The 21565-nt window shown below is 43.4% G+C and overlaps 1 protein-coding gene and 1 long non-coding RNA gene across 2 annotated transcripts; one reads left to right on the top strand and one right to left on the bottom strand.

The window, feature by feature from the left end:
* Positions 1-349: 349 nt before the first annotated feature.
* LOC101903752 (uncharacterized) lies at positions 350-18727 on the bottom strand. Its single transcript, XR_009490499.1, has 2 exons — positions 13323-18727; positions 350-1998 (listed from the first exon to the last, which is right to left on the bottom strand). It is a non-coding gene; the product is annotated as an uncharacterized lncRNA (long non-coding RNA).
* Positions 18728-19130: 403 nt separating this feature from the next.
* On the top strand, positions 19131-21141 carry MSC (musculin). The gene is made up of 2 exons (NM_001192146.1): positions 19131-20004; positions 20892-21141. The coding sequence occupies exons 1-2, from the start codon at positions 19498-19500 to the stop codon at positions 20976-20978; spliced, it is 594 nt and encodes a 197-aa protein (NP_001179075.1). The 5' UTR covers positions 19131-19497; the 3' UTR covers positions 20979-21141.
* The last annotated feature ends 424 nt before the right edge of the window (positions 21142-21565 follow it).

Genomic DNA, 21565 nt, shown 5'->3' with positions numbered 1-21565 from the left:
GGAGGGAGCACTTAATATTTTGTGTGGCATCTAGATCACTTTGTTCTGTGTTTCTGGATAAAGCAAGAGAAGTAACGAAGTCAATTTCATAGTTTACACCCAAGATATGGAAGGAATAGGAAAATTCTGGAATTCTGGGAGAATGAGAGCAACAAACTTAATCATATGCCTAGTCCATAGTAAGTTCTCACCATCTCCTTGCTGAGGGAGTGAACTTATTTACCTGGGTTCATTACAGAATTTACTGACTGAATATATGCTAAAATGACTACTGTTGCTTATTGGCAACAGGCAACTTGTGCTTATACGTGCAAGTATTATTAAGGAGATAAGAAAAAAAGAAAGAAACTAAACACCTATTGTTTCTTTTTATTCACCTCGGAACAGTCTTACAAAAGTACTACATAATATTAACCTGTTGTCATCAATGATACAAATAGTTAAGGGCACCCATTCTTTTAAGTAGCTTTCCTTCTTGAATGTGCAGGGAAAGTTTTTACAACACAGCAGTTCTTACATCAGACTCTCTCAGTGGAATGATTCAGTCCTCACCCTGGGAAGTCTAATCACAGGAAAGCTATTATGGAAGATGGAGAGGCAAAAACACAAATGCACAGGAGTGTGGTTTACAGAGGACGATGTGGTAGACGAGCAATGTGAAAACAGTCTTGCTGAATACAAGCTGCTCCTTGATTCCTCTGATTCTTGCACCAAGAGAAGTTCAAGAAAAGACTGAAAGCAAATTCCTCAACATATGTGAGACCTCTTAACGTTCTCCTTCCTACCCATGAACAGGATAACTGGCACTTCATGTACTGCCTTTCTAATTGGATCTCAAGATATATATAATCTATTGATACATCACAATTCAGTGGGCCAGGGAAATGATGTCAGCAAAAATGGCAGATCAAGGAACTACAGAAATTCTCTCTTCATTTTCTCCATTAAAGCAACTAGAAAACTCACAAACAATTGTCAGGTTAAGTATTTTAAGAATTCTAGAAATTGATCAAAAGATCCCAGAAATCTGGGTAGTGGTTTTTCAAGGCAAACTGCTTAATCTTGGTAAGAACAGTGTGCTTCGAGGCATTTTCATTTGCCCTGTGCTCACTGCTCCTCTCTAGCTCCACAGTAGCCTTGAAAACTGACAGCTCACAATCAGAGTAAAACTCAGCTGACTTGGATACATATACACTACCATATGTAAAATAGCCAGTGGGAATTTGCTGTATGCCTCAGGGAACTCAAATCGGGCTTCTGTGACAACCTAGAGGAGTGGGATGGTGTGGGAGGTGGAAGATTCAAGAAGGAGGGGATATATGTATACCTATGGCTGATTCATTGAGTCAACTCTTCCCATGATGTGGCCAAAGTACTGGAGTTCAAGCTTTAGCATCATTCCCTCCAAAGAAATCCCAGGGCTGATCTCCTTCAGAATGGACTGGTTGGATCTCCTTGCAGTCCAAGGGACTCTCAAGAGTCTTCTCCAACACCACAGTTCAAAAGCATCAATTCTTCGGTGCTCAGCCTTCTTCACAGTCCAACTCTCACATCCATACATGACCACAGGAAAAACCACAGCCTTGACTAGATGAACCTTTGTTGGCAAAATAATGTCTCTGCTTTTGAATATGCTATCTAGGTTGGTCGTAACTTTCCTTCCAAGGAGTAAGCGTCTTTTAATTTCATGGCTGCAGTCACCATCTGTAGTGACTTTGGAGCCCAGAAAAATAAAGTCTGACGCTGTTTCCACTGTTTGCCCATCTATTTCCCATGAAGTGATGGGACCGGATGCCATGATCTTCGTTTTCTGAACGTTGAGCTTTAAGCCAACTTTTTCACTCTCCACTTTCACTTTCATCAAGAGGCTTTTGAGTTCCTCTTCACTTTCTGCCATAAGGGTGGTGTCATCTGCATATCTGAGTTTATTGAGATTTCTCCAGGCAATCTTGATTCCAGCTTGTGTTTCTTCCAGTCCAGCGTTTCTCATGATATACTCTGCATATAAGTTAAATAAACAGGGTGACTGCAATTAATGGGGTCGCAAAGAGTCAGACACGACTGAGCGACTGATCTGATCTGATGGCTGATTCATATGGATATATGGCAAAAAAACAACACAATATTGTAAAACAATTATTCTTCAATTAAAAATAAATAATTTTTTAAAAAAAATCAGCAGACTGGCAGCTGCTGGGAGGGAGAAGAATGAGGTGGGGCTCTGTTAACCTTCATTCCAAGAGAACTGTCGTTATCTGACCTGTTAGTTCCCTAGAAGACCCCACTTGAAGTGATGCCTTTATTTGACCTCACTCAGCTCAACCAATGCAAAAAGTCTCTCCTCCAGGTGCATTCGTCAAAAATTACAGGCAGCTGCTCAACTCTGAAGCTGCCTAAGGTGGTGAATAAAGCTTGGGGAAAATAATAGGCTAACCAAAAATGTTAAAAGGAAAAGCTTGGGAAGGAGAATCTTTGTGGGCTTTGAAAAGCTCTGCCATGCTTCTGGGAATTAAGAAAGCCACAAACACAAGTAGCTCTGTGCACATTCCCAGAGCCGTGTACATGCTTAAGAAAGACCTGAATTTAGGGCCTAAATTCTGGATGATCTGGAGGTTCTGTGCAAATAGGAAGAGAAGGTTAAGGCAGAACCTGTCTGATTAAGGGCTGAAGGTTTGAAGCTGTACTTCAAAACACACAGAGAGCCCCTCAGCAAAGACTGGGAAATGTTTTGGTTCCAGGCATGTAAGGAAATCCCTATCTAATCAGCAGACCACTATGATAATCAAGTGGAAACCAAGTAGAAACACAAAAAAGAATGCCGGCTTCATGGGATTGCTGCAGAAAAGTTACTAAACAAACAAAACCAAAAATAAACAATAGAAAACCCTGGGGAGGAAGAAACTCTGATTTCTAGAATTGCCACATTACATTAAATGTCTGATTATCTAAAAAAAATCACGAGGCATGCAAAGAAACAATAAAGCATGGTCCATACATGGAAGGATATTTATATTAGGGTTCTCCAGAGAAACAAAACCCAACAGGATACATACAACAGAAGATTTATTATAGGAATTGGCTCACAGGATTATGGAGGCTGAGAAGTCCCACACTCGCCATGTACAAGCTGGAGAACCAGGAAACTAGGTAGTGTAATTCAGTCTGTCTCAAGGTCCAAGCTTCCCTCGTGGCTCAGATGGTAAAAGCATCTGTTTGCAATGCGGGAGACCTGGGTTTGATCCCTGGGTGGGGAAGATCCTCTGGAGAAGGAAATGGCAACCCACTCCAGTACTCTTGCCTGGAAAATTCCATGGATGGAGGAGCCTGGTGGGCTACAGTCCATGGGGTAGCAAAGAGTCGGACACGACTGAGCGACTTCACTTTCACTTTCACTTTCAAGGTCCAAGAACCAGGATGGCTGATGTCCAAGGGCAAGGAGAAGATGGATATCTCAACTCAAGAAGAAAGAGTGAACTTACCCTTCCTCCACCTTTTTGTTCTAATCAGACCCTTCAAGGGATTGGATAATGTCCATCTACATTAGTGAGGACCATCACATTTAGGTAGTCTACTGATTTAAGTATCAATCTCTTCTGGAGAGACCCAAACGGATGCATCCAGAAACACTGTTCTCCCAGCTATCTAGGAGATAGCTTAGCCCAAGCTGACATGTAAAATTATTCACCACCCCTGTAAATGCCTACACTAAAAAATAAAAAAGACTTCAAATCAATAACCTAAACTTCCACATTTAGGAAACCAGAAGAAGAAAGAGTAAAGTAAACCAAATGCAAGCAGAAGGAAGAAAACAATGCTTACTGTGGAAATATAAAATATGAAAATAAAGAATAATCAACAAAACCAAAAGTTGGCTCTTTGAAAAGATCAGTGAAATCAAAACTTTAGTTAGACTGACTGAAAAGAAGAGACTGGACTCAAGTGACTAAAATCAAGAATTAAAGACAGGACACTATTACTGACTTTACAAAAATTAATGGGCTTCCCGGGTGGTGCAGTCGTAAAGAATCCGCCTGCCAAGACAGGAGATGCAAGAGACGTAGGTTCAATTCCTGGGTCAGGAAGATCCCCTGGAGGAGGAACTGGCAACTCACTCCAGTATTCTTGCCTGGAAAATTCCATGGACAAAGGAGCCTGGCAGGCTACAGTCCATGAGGTCGCAAAGAGTTGGTCAGACACGGCTGTGCACATGTGTGCGTGTGCACACACACACACACATACAGTTACAAAAATAAAAAGGATTATAAGGAGATACTAAAAACGACTGTAAGCCATCAAATTAGATAACCTAAATTATATGTACACAAAGACACAAACTACAAAAACAGATTCAAGAAGAAATAAAATTTCTGAATAGACTTGTGATAAGAGATTAAATTAGTAATCACAAAATTACCCACAAAAAAAGCCTGTAAATTCTTCTCAACATTTAAAGAACATTCACACACTCTTTCAAAAAGCAGAAGTGGAGGGAACACTTCCTAACTTGTTCTGTGATGCCAGTATTACCCTGATACCAAGAACGTAAAGATGTACCAAGAAAACAAAATCCGTATTTCACTGATATAGACACAGATATCCTGTTACAAGACAAATATCTTGTCTCTTGAGAAACCAAGAGTTGGACCATAAGGAAGGCTTAGTGCCAAAGAATTGATGCTTCTGAATTGTGGTGCTGAGGAAGACTCTTGAGAGCCCCTTGGACTTTAAGGAGATAAAACCAGTCAATCCTAAAGGAAATCAACCCTGGATATTCACTGGAAGGGCTGATGCTAAAGCTGAAGCTCCAATACTTTGGCCACCTGAGGCTAGGAGCCAACTCATAGGAAAAAGACTCTGATGCGGGGAAAGACTGAAGGCAAAAGGAGAAGGGGGCAGCAGAGGATAAGATGGTTAGACAGCATCACCAATTCAACAGACATGAATCTGAGCAAAGTCCGGAAGACAGTGAAGGACAAGGAAGACTGGCATGCTGCAGTCTATGGGGTCATGAAGAGTCAGACAAGACTAGTGACTGAACAACAGCAACAAATAAAATACTAGCAAACCAAACCCAGCATTATATAAAAAGGAATTACATGTGATGATCAATTAGGATTTAATCCAGGAATGTAAAGTTGGTAGTTCAACATCCAAAAGCCAATTATTTCACCATATCAATTGAATAAAGTACAAAAAAGTCACTCACATGATTATCTCAATAGATGCATAAAAAGCGTTTTGCAAAATCCAAACCCCTTCATGGTAAAATATAGATGCCCATCAACAGATGAATGGATAAGAAAGCTGTGGTACATATACACAATGGAGTATTACTCAGCCATTAAAAAGAATACATTTGAATCAGTTCTAATGAGATGGATGAAACTGGAATCTATTATACAGAGTGAAGTAAGCCAGAAAGAAAAACACCAGTACAGTATACTAATGCATATATATGGAATTTAGAAAGATGGAAACAATAACCCTGTGTATGAGACAGCAAAAGAGACACAGATGTATAGATCAGTCTTATGGACTCTGTGGGAGAGGGAGAGGGTGGGGAGATTTTGGAAAATAGCATTGAAACATGTATAATATCATGTATGAAACGAGTCGCCAGTCCAGGTTCGATGCACGGTACTGGATGCTTGGGGCTGGTGCACTGGGACGACCCAGAAGGAGGGGAGGGGAGGGAGGAGGGTGGAGGGTTCAGGATGGGGAACGCGGGTATACCTGTGGCAGATTCATTTCGATATTTGGCAAAACTAATACAATACTGTAAAGTTTAAAAATAAAATAAAATTAAAAAAAAAATTGGGGGATAGAATGATACATCCTCAATATGAAAAATGCATCTATAAAAAATCCACAACAAAGATCATACTTCTTGATGAAAGAATGAATGCTTTTCCCCTAAGATCAAGAATAAGAGAAGGATTTACACTGTTACCTCTTGTTTTCAACATTTTAACAAGGACAATTAGACCAAAAAGAAAATGCAAGAAAGCAAGAGAGAGGGAACGATGCAGGAAGGTGGGATGAGGGGGTAGAAGAAGAAAGAAAGAGGCATCCAAATTGGAAAGAAACAAGTAAAACTATCTCTACTTGAAGATGACAAACTTACATACAGAAAATCCTCAGCAATCTACTATAAAAGCACTGAAACTAATAAAAGAGTACAGAAAGGTTGCAGGGTACAAGAATAATGTGCGAAAATAGATTGTATTTATACACACTAGTAATGAACAGTCCAAAATGGAAATTAAGAAAACAATTCCATTTATTGTATACAATGGAATATTATTCAGACATAAAAAGGAATGAAACTGGGTCATTTGTAGAGATGTGCATGGACCTAGAGACTGTCAAACAGCATGAAGTGAGTCAGAAAGAGAAAAACAAATATTGGAAAATAACACACATACATGGAATCTAGAAAAACGGTATAGATGACCTTATCTGCAAGGCAGAAATACAGACACAAAGGTAGGAAACAAATGCATGGATAACAAGAGGGAAAGGCGTTGGGTAGGAGGAACGAGGAGACTGGGACTGACTCAGATACAGTGCGCTCCTGACAGGATCTATAGAACAGACAAGCGATGGGACCACATGCACGGTACAGGGGACTTTACTTAAGCTCTGTGGTGACCTGAATTGGAAGGAAGTCCAAAAAGGAAGGGGATATATGTCTATGTATGGCTGATTCATTTTTCTCTGCAGTAGAAGCCAACACAACATTTTAAAGCAACTACACTCCAAGAAAAAGTAATTAATAAAAAAATAAAATAAAAATATTTAGGACTAAATTTAACAAATGAAGTATAAAGGCTATACTCTGAAAACTACAAAGCACTGTTGAAAGATAGTAACAAATATCTAAATGAATGAATATCCTATGTTAATGGGTCAGAAGCTTTAAAACGAAGATGGCAATACTCTTCCCCAGTTAGTCTACAGGCTCAACGCCATTCCTATCAAAATTCCAGCTGGCTGTTTGAAAAGCCGACAGACTAATCATAAAATTCAGGTGGAAATTCAAGGGAGGCAGAATAACCAGAACAATCTTGAAAAACATCCCCAATTTCAAAACTTACTAGAAAGATAGCCTTGTGTGCTGCAGTCCATGGGGTCGCAGAGTCAGACATGACTGAGCGACTGATTAGAAAGATGCAGTAATCAAGACTTTACGGTACTGGAATAAAAGTAGACATATAGATTAGTGGAACAGAATTGAGGGTCCATAAATATTGCCTTATTTGGTAAGAAATATTATTCCCATATTCCTCAATTCATTTTGGTCAAGGAGACCTTGACCAAATCTAAGTAGGAAAGAACAATCTTTTCAACAAATGGTGCTGGGAAAAGTAGATATTCACAGGCAAAAAAAAAAGAAAAGAATTTGGATCTCTACCTCATACCATACACAAAAAGTAACTACAAATCAACCACAGAGACAGATATAAACGCTGAAACTATAAAACTCTTATAAGAAAACAGAGGTAAATCTCTGTGACCATAGATTATACAGTGGTTTCTTAGACCTGACACCCAAAGAAAAAAAATAGACTTTGTCAAAATAAAAATTCTGTGCTTTAAAGGATACTACCAAATGAAAAGACAAACCCACAGGATGGAAGAACATATTTGCAAATCATATTATTTGATTAGGTTCTAGTAATCCTAATCTTTATTATAAATAAAGAATAGTTACAATTCAACCACAAAAAGACAAATAATCCAATTTAAAAATGGACAAATGGACATTTCTTCACAAAAGATATACAGATGGCCAACAAGCACATAAAAAGATGTTGAACATCGTTAGTCATCAGGAAAATGCAAATCAAAACCAAAATGACACATCACTTTACACTCAATGGAATGACTATAATCAGAAAAAAGCACAATAAAGAGTGTTGGTGAGGATGCAAAGAAATTGGAACCTTTCTACTTTGCTTCTGGAAATGTAAAATGGTACAGCCACTTTGGAAAACAACCTGATTCTCAAAAAGTTAAACAAAGTTACCATACAACCAGGCATTTCCACCGCTAGATGTATACCCAAGAGGCTTGGAAACATGTTCACACAAACCTTGTACACAAATATTCATAGCATCATTATTCATAATAGCCAAAAAGTGGATACAACCCAAATGCCATCAATTGATGATTGGATAAACAAAATTTGGTATATATACACAATGGAATATTATCCATCCGTGTAAAATGAAGAACTAATATATGTTAAAATATGGATCAACCTTGAAAAATATTATACTTAGTGAAATAAACTAAGATGGAAAGGTCTATAGTTTACTATACAGATGGCTTATAGATGTAATTAGATGATTCCATTTATGTAATAATGTCCAGAATAGACAAATACACAGAGACTGAGAGATCAGCGGTTTCCGGGAGTTGTGGAAGGCAAGTTTCCAGGAGGTGAAGAGTGACTGCTAAATGTTACGGGGTTTCAGTTTGGGATGATAAAAATGTTTGGGAAATACATAATGGAAATGATTGCACAATGTTGTGAATATACTAAAAACCACTGAACTACATATTTGGAAAGGGTGAATTTTTATGGTACGAGATTTATATTTCTATTAGAGAAAGAGACTCAGTCGTTACATCCAACCAAACAATGTAAAGAAAACTTTGTAATTAAATTCACCATCTTTCAACCAAGTAGCATAATACTATTAAAAAAAAAAAAAAAAACATGAAAAGTCAGTGCATTGATACTTACAGTTACCTGGGGCAGTTTCCTTCCTGGCTAGATTCATTTTTCCACGACTTCTAAAATAAGGACTAAATTTCAAAGACTATGAGATTCACTATCCCTTTATAACACTCCCAATTTAGGAGTGCCTGATAGTACACATTATCTTGCTTACTAAATTCTTTAAGATTCAACAGTTTTTGGTTAAGAACATTATCTGCAGGGTAGGCCAGCAGACTAGACACAGAAGGAAGAGATGAAGTCCAAGTCTGAAGGCGGTCTCCTGGCAGAATCTCCTCTTCTTCTTCTAGGGAGGTCAGTCTTTTTCTATTAAGACAGTCAACTGATGAGATAAGGCCCACTCACATGATAGAGGATGATCTGTTTCACTTAGAGTCTATCTGTTTCAAAGTGAAGCTCATCCAAAAGAGAGAGAGGAATACCTTCACAAAAACATCTAGAACAACATTTGACCAAGTAACTGGGAACTGTGGCCTAGCCAAACTGACACACAAAATTAACCATCATGGGCATGAAATGGTAAATGCAGAGCTAGACTCCTAATCTAGAAGTCTGAGTTCACCTTCAACTATTTCTCAGCAAGGGACTTTGCCTCTCTTAACCTCAATATCTTTAATATAAAATGTAGAGGAATACTAGTGAGAAAATAAGGGCATTTGGGGACCAATCCGACCCACCCTACCTTTTTCCCCCATTAAACTATCTATCACATGCCAGTGAGTACCCTCTAACTAATATCAAGACATCAGGAGGCCTATCATTGATTTAAAATACACAATATTTGCTGTGTTCTAAACTGCTGTGGGATATGTTGAAAAAAAATCTGCTAATACCTCCAGGTAGCCTAAATTTCAAAGAATAGTTTACATGTATGTAGGCATATGTGCATGTATTTATGTATTCTGGTTGCAAGGCCAAGGCACAACTACAAAAATATAAGAAACAGATATTCAATTAAAAACTCAATAATAGATAAATGATAATTGAATATATGGTTCTTCCACATTGAATTCTGTGTCAGTGACACCCTCAAAGCTTGTGCAACATAGTGGTACTGTGTCTCTGCAAATCCTTTCCTCTCCACTAACCCCAAAAGAAAAAAAAATTAAAATACACTTTCATTTTTGCCTCCCTCCTGTGCACCACGGGACCCCAACTATAGAAGCTTCATCTAAATCCCTAAGAGTGTCTCCCTTAAACTCCATATTCCTAACTTGGCTCTCTACCTCATCAAAACATAATGAATCCATTTGCGGCTTATTCTTGCAGTTTCTTGTTACCAGAGATGTAAACCGGGCGTCTTATTATCAAGATTCAACTATTTCTAATAACCACTATATATCAACCAATATGCTAGAAAACTTCATATTTATTAATGAGAATAAATGCTCAAACTCACCAGGTCCCTTTTTTCTTTTATTTTAGGTGGGCTCTTTTAAAAATCTTTATTGACTTTGTTACAATATTGCTTCTGCTTTATGTTTGGGGGGTGGGGGGAGCAGTTGGCCCCAAGGCACAGTGGGATCCTAGCTCTGACCAGAGATCGAACCCCACAGCCCCTGCTTTGGAAGGAAGTCTCAACCACAGGACCACCAGGAAAGTCCCTCATCAGGGCCCTTAACACTCTTTGAAACACTTGGTCTTACACCTACTCAGTCCTTTATTCTATTCTCCAAAAGGTTACTCCTCACATTCCCCACCTCTGTTAACCTCAATACCTCATTCCTACTCACAGGGGCTAACCTCTTAGCTTCCTATGAGAAACCATTCCTGATCTACAGTGGCATCCTACATTATTTAGTTTCAACTCATTTCAGGCAAAGAGGTGTATTTTATGCTCATCAAAGCTACCTTCCCATCTCCTTCCACCTCCTCTGGGGAACTCCTGTTTCTCATATTTTTAACATCTTTAATTTTTCCTCAAAACATAAGCATGCTTAAGCAATTCTAACCCTTAAAAGCAAACCAAAAAGAAACCAGTTTCCTACCAAGGAGTAATTTCAAAAACTTCCACTTAGGGCCAAAATTGAGTTCCAGTGATAAGACTCACCCTTCCATCTGGAGCAACCACAAAACAGGCAAAAGAGATGAAACAATGCTTCTCCAAACATTGGACAGGAGGCAGTAAAGGACAGTGGACCCTAAGAGATGGGAAACAAGGAAAGGCCTATAATCATTGCCGTTGCCCCAGATCTTGCCATCACAGATGTTTCCAAAGTGAGAAGCAGAAAGGGAGAACCCAGGCAGACCCCTGAGTGGAGAAGCCAGAGCCAAGATAGTGGGGAGAACGAGGCAGCTAGAATCCACCCAACAGAAGACCAGAGAGAAGGCAGGGGCCCAGAGGGTGAACTCCAGAGATCTGCAGGAGGTCCCCCTGGAGTTTTCAGTGGAGCAGCACAAGCACAGGAGGAAATTACCAGAGGTTGAAGGAACTCTCACCAAAAAAGATTAAAGGGAACAGAGTCAGGTAGGGATACAGGGCCAGGAATAACACATGCTCCAGCCAGACTGGAAAGCCTCCATTATGCACAGGGCTTCGGGCTGAGTGCTCAGAAGAGTCTTCCCTCAGTATGGGGAAGAATTAACTTAGAATGAGCACCGTTGATTCCTTCTACCGAGCCATCTGAATAGCAAGACTGAAAAGGATTACACTATTTCCAAGTAACTGCATCCCAGAACGAATATTGATAGTATTTATAAGAATACATAGATATCCAGCACCAACAGGCAAAATTCACAATGTCTGCTGCCCTCCAAACAAAAGGCACCAAAGCATGCAAAGAAGCAGGAAAAAGCGACCCACAATTAAGAGAGAAAAAAAAAAAAAAAAAGAAACTGATTCAGTCACAGAGCCAGTAGGCTAGCTGGGCTTGCTTTCTTTGTTTCCTTGGTGGTTGCACTCACTAAGGTGGACCTCCATCCTAATTTAGGTAGTGACCCATACCAGTGCCCCTCCTCACAGGGGACAATGATGTGCCCCCTTTCTGCAAAGGAACTCAACTCCTGGATGCTCTTGCCTGGAGGATCTGCCAGGAGCTCCAACTGCACTCAACATTCAGTTTCTGTTCTACTCCTAGTCCACAGGGGTATTTTTCTTGCTTTTGAACCTGGCTGCGCCTTTTGAGTTTCCTATTTTTACACTTTAACTCATTGCCATGTGCTTGGAGCACAAGGGCAGCTTCAAAACGTGACTTTACCATACCACCTCAACTGGAAGTCCCCACCCATTATTTCCTGAAACCCCTCCCTTGCTTTCAAAACCAGTAATCTTGGTTTTCCTCTCACCTCTCTGATGATGGCCTTACTTTCTCTGAATCCCCTGCTCTGCTCACCCATTAAATGTGTGGGCCTTTCAGGGCTCCATTCTCCCCTTACACTATGATAAAGGTTTAATGTGAGGCTTTATAGATCTATGACCCTCTGAAATTTTATAAAAATTCTGAATTTTTTTCAATCAGGAAAAAAAATTCTTGATACTATTTAAAGCCAGATTTCATTTTTATAAGGAGAAATTTCATTGCTGGGATGTTTATAATAAACATAATTCTTCAATTATTTAGAATTAACACTCAGATTGTGGCAACTACATTATAAGTAAACTGACATATAAGCTACATTCAAAAACAGAAAATAGTTTCCATAAATCCATTCAGGTAATCAGAAATGTAATTGGATCTCTGTAAGTACTGATAGTGGGGCAGAGCACACAGGAGTAAATTGAGTTGGTTAAGTGAAGGGCAAATAATGGTTTGAGTATGTCTTCCAGTAATTACGGGTGAAGATTAGATCGGGTTCCTGTGTTTTTCAATGTTTTCAATGATCAAATACTTAGGTACTGTCTGTTACAGACAGGGGGAATACCCAGATGAACAAGGCACAGTCTCTGTCATCACTGAGTTGACAATTTAGTCTTTTTGTTTTCTTATTAATTTTAATTCTGCTACTCTCCTCTCTAAAGGAAGTTGCCTAAATGTGGCAATTTAAGAAGAAATAGGGACAGAGTGATGAAACAGGCATGAAGATTCCTTATCTACTTCTGTTTCCAACATCCTCAAGGAGTTCGTCTTTGAAACTTAAAGAGAGCAGCGTTTTCCCCCTGCTAACTGGCTCATTATCCTTGCTAATTGGGCAGAGCAGCACAAATAATCCAAAGGACAAAACATTCAGGAAAAGTGCGCACATTGCCCCAAACACCTCCCTTTTCTCTGATCCCTATGGGAGCTCATTTTAGAATTGGAGGTGAGAGGGACTTAGGGCCAGGGAGACAAAGTTTGTATGTAAATAAGCCAGGCTCCCTTTTACAGAAGACTTTAAGGGACTGGTTGACAAAGTGCACAGGATCCCTGCTCTCTGACACCACGAAGTATCTATTACAGGACAACTTCCTCTGGCGCCAGGCGGCATTTAGTTTTCACTTGATGTTCAATAGGGGATGAGACGCTGAGGGGAAGGGGGTAGAGGGTAGAGGGCTGCTAACATGAGGGTGACACGGAGCAGGGCTCACAATTGAGAGAAGGGGGTAGGACAAAGATGAGTCCCTAGGAAAGAGAATGAAGACAGCAATGTAATAACTGACCTTGTACAATGTTCTGCACTTTCCAGGGAAGCTTACACATGGGTTTGCAGTTCCCCTCACCGCCACCTGGTTGGTGGGCTATACACAGAGAAAGAGCTCCAAGGCAGCCAGCAAGTGTCCCAAGGCCACTGAGGTGATAGGCAGAGATCTCCTAATGTCCACAGCAGAGGGGCCTCTTTCCAGTACATGCCACATGGCAGGATGTCATCTTCTTTTAGGTTAACTCCACAGTTAAATCCAAGGCTTGGGGCAACATACCAGAGACCCTCTATGTTTCAAGGGATGTTTTGGAAATGTAGCATTGTCACAGTTTCAAAGTATTGCCAATAAAAATCAACAGTAAAAGAAAAACTTCTTAGAGACTCAGCTTCTAAGAATGGAAGGCTGTCACAAAGAGTTTTTAAAAAATAAGACTTCTGTCAGACCCATGAATCACAGCGCAGACCAACTTGTGCCTCAGGATCCTCCAAATAAGTGAAGTCCAGGGATTCTGCAGACAAACCTCCAGGGGCCAAGCCATCGCCATATGTTTCCTCCTGAGAGCTGGGATGGCTGCTTAACTCTGCTAATGGAGAATTCAAAGTCGTTTGCAGGAATTTGTTGTTGTTGTTCAGTAGCCAAGTCCTGTCCTACTCTCAGCGACCCCATGGACTGTAGCCTACCAGGCTCCTCTGTCCATGGGATTATCCAGGCAAAAATACTGGAGTGGGTTGCCATTCTCTCCTCCAGAGGACACCTTCTCAACCCAGGGATGGAACCTGCCTCTCCTGCTTGGCAGGCAGGTTCTTTACAGCCAAGCCATCTGGAAAGTCCATCTGTAGGAGGCCCGCAGCTTTCTAGTCCTAACCTGGAGTTTGTAGAAATCTTGGTTAGTGCCCACACGTATAGCTTTTTAAAAAATCTATTTCAAAGTCACCTGCATTTTAGTTATCAAGACAAATTACTGAGGACTTTTTTTTTTTTCTTCTGTCCTAAATGGCAGAGAAAATCAGGTCTCTGGGTCTGATCACATTCCCTATTTCCTTTTTCATTCTTAACTCCAGTTTTTCCACCTTCAGACTCCGAAAACCTGACCTGCCCAGGCCCAGCCTCTCTAAAGGGCTAAGGTCTCACGGAACTCCACAGAGGCAAAAATCTAGCAGCAAATCTTGGATAAATAACTGGCGGAGGACCGATTGCCTTCGGAACAACAGAAGACTCAACTCGCAGGCCCCACAGTTCCCACAGGCACCTGACCACGTGGCCGTCAGGGTCCAAGTGAGGAGCGTTCCTTTCCTTCCGGGTCAGGGAGCGTGGGAACACGCTGGATGAGCCCAATCAGCTCCCCGGCTTCGCGAGACAAAGAAACATGGCAACACTATGCTCCCCACGTGACTGTCCCGCCCCACCGTGTAACCGTATACCACATGACCTGTGCTCCACGTGACTTGCACACTGCCAGACCCTGAGCCTCCCACGCGTGGACGTCGTACTTTGTATCCAGGGATGTTCTGAAAAGACCAAGGAACTGGGCATCCGGAGCCCTGGCATCCGCTGTCTGTGGGGTGACCCAAACTACCTGCGGAACGGATGCCTCCATGTAACTTTTCCCCGTGAGAAGCGCTGCGGAAATTCAAACCCACCAGAAGCCCAAAACCACCGGAAGCGTTTCTCCCCGTGTTCTGGGGTTGGACCTATTAGATGGGGTAGGGTACACGTAGAGGGTGCAGGCGAGATGACAGGAGTTAGTGAGAGCAGACGTGCTTCCCGCATTATGGTGCTTTTTCCCACGAGAATGTGCCTTCCAAGTGGGCGGGAGTCGGGCTCACCAACACCTGCCACAGCAAACACTAGACACTCAATGCACAATTGCATCGTTAATCCCTGAATTATCCAAGAGAAATATAATGCGAGCCACATCTGTAAATCCCAATGTCTAGTAGCCACATTATAAAAATACAAAGCCATGGAAAATTATTTTTAATAATATACTTCCTTTAACCCAATATATCAAAACATTATCATTGTTTGACATATAGTTTTTAAAATATTAGATATTTTACATCTTTTCTTCACATTGTCTTCAATCTCCAGTGTGTATTTTACAATACTGGACATGACTAGCCACATTCCAAGTGCTCAGTTGCCTCATGTGGCTGGTGACATCAATAATATTAGCTAGTGTTGGTCTAGACTCTTATTTTTCTAGATCAAAGAAACAGGCAATTTGTTCAGCCAACAGGACAACCCAGAACATCAAGAGTATCTGGGGAGACACCACCAGGAAAATCATATGGGAAATGCATTCCCATTTCTTAAGCACCTACTTTGTACATGCTTTGACTTGGTGTCCAAGAGTATAGACACAGTCCCTACTCTCCCTAAACTCTCAACTATTTGATCTGCACAGCCTCAAACTTCTTCCTCCAGCACTTACTTTGGAGTGATGTGGCATTAAATGCCCTTGGTACCTACTTCGGGGGTGGAAAGGGTGGGTGTGTGGCATTAAATGGCCTTTCCTGTGGTCTGTGACCTCATTCTTTCTTTTTAGAAAACCAGAGTCTGCGAATTTTATATTTCAGCAAATTAAGCACCAAGTGTTACACTTAGTGTGTTGCTTCCCCACAATTTCATTTAACCCTTTCAGTAACTGATTTAGGAGTTTTATTTGCATTTATTTATTTAGCAGTTTTCAAATAGGGCAAGGGAGACTGGGAGAATTGCTGTGGCTTTATGGGGAGAAAACGTGGGGAAAGAAAGTCTCTAATGTAGTCCCATCAGTTTCTCTCAGTGAGGTCTTTTCTGAGGCCTGGGGGAAATGTCAGATAATAGGACCACGCACTTGAACCACAGAAGCCTGCAGTTAAAGAAAAGAAACCTCTGGTGCTGCCTGAAACCCAGAACAAGCCCTTGCTTACAAACCCTGGGTCAGTTCTGGACCCTGACACTTATTAGATGTGTGATGTTGGGCATCACACAATTCATAGTAATAAAAATAACTAGCATTTATTGATTTTTTTTCTCATGCATCAGGCTGTGGCCCAGGCAATTACTCATAGACTCCCCCTTCCTCACAACAAGATAGATATTTCATATTATATATCAGTAATCTGGGCCTTGAAAAAAAAATTGCCAAAGGTCATACAGTTAATAAGCAGGAGAGCTGGGATTATTAATGTTTTAACCATTATTAAATGTATTTAATGTTTGATAATGTAACTTTAACCCACCTCCCACTGCATACTTAAAAAAACATCTTAAAAGAATTTCAAAATCATCAATATATACCATAGAAACCTGTATATTTGTGTTACAAATCTCAAAGGTTATTAGCATGGGCAAATAGGAATTGTTTTCAGTGTGCTTGTTTTTAAAATACAAAAGTAAAGGTTTCATTTTTTTATTTGCAGTGTATGGGGACTTGCTGAAACAATCAAAACAACTGGTTTTTCAAAACAGATATTATATTAGCACTGTTCAGCTTATGAGGTTTTTGTAATCACTGAGAGAGAAGGAAAAGTAAAAGCATTTTGAAAGTATAATATCAGATGTCATTACAAACCTGTTAAAGCAAACTGCAGTTATATACTAACATGCAGTGTATATGAAGATACATTTCTTAATCTTCATTAGGAGTCTGCGACTTGAAAAAAAAAAAGAATGAAAGAATAAAAATATAATTAGAAAGAAATGGAGGGAAAGGGAAAATGAAAATAAAATAATGGGAAAATAGAGGAAATGGCTATATGTCTTGAAAGAGATCAGAGGGAGTAAGGGAAAAAGAAGGATGGGAAGGAAGGAAGAAAAGAAAGTAGGAAGGAAGGGGGAAAAAACAAACAGGAAAGAGCTAGTTTTAAAACAACAGCAACAACAACATGAATCGTTGGGGTCAGGCAGTTTCTTCAAGAAAAAGAAACTGGCCATGACCTGCTTGGCGTTGAGGCTGGGTACAGTTTTTGTGACTGTTTAGAGAAAATCTAGCGGTCTCCCTGCCATTAATCTTTTCCAAAGAAAGACTTTGTTCTGCACCTGTATAAACAATCCCGTTTTTTAAAACCTATATGCCTGCCTCTAATGTATGAGGCTCTGTATTTATACTGATAGCTTCAGGTCATCAATAGGCGGTGCAAAAAGCGGCCTGAGATCTTCCCTTTACATCTTTTTGCTCCCCTTTTCCTGTCACCCTCCCTTCTCTCTCCTCTCCCCAACCGCCCCTCCTTCCCCTCCTTCTCCCAGCACCTAGAGTCAAGTTCAAGTTCAAGCAGCGGTCCAGGAAAGATTTCTAGCTCTGTCAAGTACTCCTTGACTTTTCCCAGCACCGAGAGAACTGAGAGCGAGCGTTTTACTCAACTGACCTCAGAGGAGACCCTCCCCCAGCTCTCGCCACCCCCCCCCCACCCCCGCCACCACCACCCTCTCCCCAAAATGGCAAAATATATCGGGAGAAAACCTCTGCAAACGGGGCGAGCGGGAGGCGTTTGGCAAAACATCCCCACAGGGAGGCCTGGCCTGGGAGACGAAGGTGGAACGATGATGCCTGAGTGATGAAGTCAGCCCTGGCCAGCCACCTGTTGCGGCATTTCAGGCACCAAGCCCGGCGCATTTGTTCTGCTGGAGGAGTCGGCGGGGCGAGGCTGGCCTGCGCCTCTGCCCGCACCGTCCCGGGTCTACTGCCCATCTGTCTCCTTAAGCTTCTCTCAGCTTGGCTGTAGGCTTGTAGGGAAAGGACGGTAAATACCTAATTCGGGTGTGACTACTAAGTTTCCTCAGTGCAGAATGGCACGGCCAACCCAAACCCACTCACAGAATTTTAATTATTTTGCTGTTGTTTCAGTTTTAATTACTCAAGGGGTACACCGGACGCCTAATCCAGTGCCTGACACTGCAGGCACTCAACAGCTGGCCATTGATGTCCACTCCCAAAATGAAGCACACAGTCCCAGACCACGTATTGCCAAGGCTCTCCCAGTTAGCAAACAAGGAGACCGCAGTTATGCCTTGTCTCCTTTGAGGGGCATACTTCTGGGTGCTGTTTTATCGTGGTTTCTTGTTTGTTTTGTTTTACTTTGGATGGTTGTGCTGACTTTGCATGCTGAATCCAGGAGCGTGCTCTTCAACACACCATCGAAAATAGTCATCGATTCCCTAGACTGTAACTCAGAGCGCGGGCAGGACCCCTCTAGCTTACCGCACTCTGGTGTTGAAAACAGAATTAACGCGTGGAACTCCCCAGATAGCAGAAAACAGACGCAGAGCATCCTGTGCTGTGCGACAGAAATACCGAGGGGCCTGGGATTCTACACACGGATTTTGAGTCCATATTCTGCTTACCAGCCCGTCGATATGGGGTCCTTTACTTAACATCCATCTCTGCGGCTTAGCTTCAAGTTCTGCAAAGTGGAGATAATAATATTTAAGTCACAGATGTTGGAAAAGGAAACGAACCACTGTAGATGAAAGTGCTTTGTAAATCAAACTGCGACGTTTAAGGAAAAGAGGGGAGGAAAATGAGAGGTAATTCGCCCATTGTTCGGTGTTGCTTGTTTAGCTCTTACGCTTTTGTCGGGCCGGGCTTGACTAGCAGTCATACATTATGAGTGATGAACTTGGAAAATACATTTCGACTGACAAGAGGGGAAGGACGCAGAGGTCGAGATCCTGGGGTTTCCAAGTGTCCGGCGATCTTCGCCTCCGTTAAGATCAGTAGAGGGTGGAAGTGGGTACCTGGGTACGAACAAGGTCCCCTCCTTCACTCACCCAGGAGCACTCATCTCGCAGTGATGGGTCCCTCGAGCCCAGGGGTCCAGATCCCAGTTCAAGAGACTTCCCCTTCCCCGCCCCCACCGGCAGATTCTCGGCACTCTGAAAAGCGGTCCCCACCCATTCCACGCCCCCGCCCCACCTCTTGCCCCCCTTTCCCACCCCCTCTTCTTTGCCGGGGTGGTTTGTTCCGAGGAGTACAGAATAAATAGTCCGGTCAAAACGCGCGGTGCGCGGTAGTGAGCGCCGAGGCTGGGCCCAGGAGCCGACTTCTCGGTCACGCTCTCCCGGATCAGTCTCGGGGCTCCGCGGTTCACGACCCAGATCTCTCGTCGCCTGCGGAGTTCAGCCTGGCCCCCGCCTCCGCGAGGGAGCGGAAGGCGGAGGCCGCGAGACTGGCCTGGGGGAGGAAAGCTGGGGCGCGGGGGACGCAACGATGTCCACCGGCTCGGTGAGCGACCCCGAGGAGATGGAGCTGCAGGGACTGCAGCGAGGGTACCCGGTCCCCGTCTCCAAGAGGCCGTCCCTCCGCGGCGCCGAGCGCAGCTACGTGTCGCCCAGCGACAACTCGTCTGCGGAGGAGGATGACCCCGACGGCGAGGAGGAGCGCTGTGCACTGGGCGCGGCGGGCGGCGCGGGAGGCTGCAAGAGGAAGCGGCCTCGGGTGGCTGGGGGCGGCGGCAAGAAGCCCCTCCCGCCCAAGGGTTCGGCGGCCGAGTGCAAGCAGTCTCAGAGGAACGCGGCCAACGCCCGAGAGCGCGCCCGGATGCGCGTGCTGAGCAAAGCCTTCTCCAGACTCAAGACCAGCCTGCCCTGGGTGCCCCCCGATACCAAGCTTTCGAAGCTGGACACGCTCCGGCTGGCTTCCAGTTACATCGCGCACCTGCGGCAGCTGCTGCAGGAGGACCGCTACGAGAACGGCTACGTGCACCCGGTGAACCTGGTAAGCGCCCCGCGCGAGGCCCGGGCCGGGGCGGTCGAGTGATGCCCAGCGCGCTTCCCGGCGCCCGGCAGAGTCTGGCCGCTGGGAAGAACCCGAAGTGGGGCGGGGGAAGGTCTGGTAGGGGTGGTGAGGAGGCCAGTTTGTTCTCCCAAGTCACGGGAGGAGCCAGTCGTTTTCCTGGAAGAGAACCATCCACCCTTCTGTGTTTGCATCAGTCTGATCATTGTGCGTGACGCTTTTGCCGGTTGATAGTTACTATCACTATGGCTAATATCCTGCTTCCGGGGTAAATCTACGTTCCATTGGAGTCCACTGTCCCTTTGCAGATAGAACGAAAAGTCTCCCTTCCTATCTTTTTCCAGATAAGAGTCTGACAGGTTTAAATCAACCAGCCCTACTTTCTGAAAGGAGGGAGGGAAGACCGAGACCTTTTTAAAAGCCTTTGGGTTTTTTCAATTCTTGAATAGCAGAGGTTTCCCCAAACGGGATTTGTCTGGAAAGTCCCTCTCCGACCTGCCAACTCTCCCGGCTTGAGAAAGATCATATCCCAGTTCCTTCTTGGAGTGAATGGCTGATGGGTGTGTGTGTGTGTGTGTGTGTGTGTGTGTGTGTGTTTGGGGGGAAGGGAACTAAGCCACAAAATCCCAAATTCATGCAAATTTCTCGGAATCACCGTGAGGACAGCAGGAACGGAAAACTCCCTTCTTACGTGATCAAAATCCAGTAAAATTAAAGTCTTGGTTTAGAGAGAAGACGCGAAAAATTCCCAGAATACTGATAAAATCGGAGCTACACAAAGCCAGGGATATCCCGGGGTTTCTTTTGGAGAGCGGTTTCGGTTTGAAATGATCGTTTCTCCGGTATCTGATGTTCTTTCTGGTTTACAGACGTGGCCATTTGTGGTCTCCGGACGACCCGACTCTGACACCAAAGAAGTCTCCGCGGCCAACAGATTATGTGGGACCACCGCTTAGACCGAACTCTAACTCACTTGGAATTGTTGGTTGAGCACACGGATTTGGGGACGAGGGAGAGGAGGGAGACAGTGTGAGAAGCCCCAAGAACGGGAAGAACGTTCCATTGGATTCTCCCAGACTCCCCCAGCCAGGACCGTGAACTGGACAGGTGGCGAGCATTGGGGGGGTTGGGGGTGGGGTGGGCAGTTCCCAGGTGTCGGCAGTGAGCCTGGCATCGCAGGGCGCAGACGGCTCTGCTGCCGAGGGTCTGGGCGACGACACTACACGCGGACCCAGATCAAGCCTCGGGCTTTAGCTGTATAGACTACCCCCGCGGTACAGTCAGAGCCCAGCGCGCAGCCGCCTAGGGGTTAGTTTCCAAACTGAGCCAGATCTACCGTGTGATGGCACGACTTTGCACTGCCCAGGCTTCTCACGGTTAGACCATGGTCAGAACGCGCTCTGGACAACCGGCTTCAAAGACCGAAGTCTTCACGCCAGACCCTACATCGGGGTGTGTTTTTAAGTTGCAAAGAGAGGAGCGCGGCACACCTGGGCCAGAATTGTATCGCACAGGGTTGCTCCCTCTGGGCCGGACGCACGAT

Source organism: Bos taurus, chromosome 14, assembly GCF_002263795.3.
Source record: "Bos taurus isolate L1 Dominette 01449 registration number 42190680 breed Hereford chromosome 14, ARS-UCD2.0, whole genome shotgun sequence".
In the NCBI taxonomy this organism is placed as follows: Eukaryota; Metazoa; Chordata; class Mammalia; order Artiodactyla; family Bovidae; genus Bos; species Bos taurus.
Note: the sequence above shows the minus strand (reverse complement) of the source record. Positions and strands in the feature narration are given on the sequence as shown.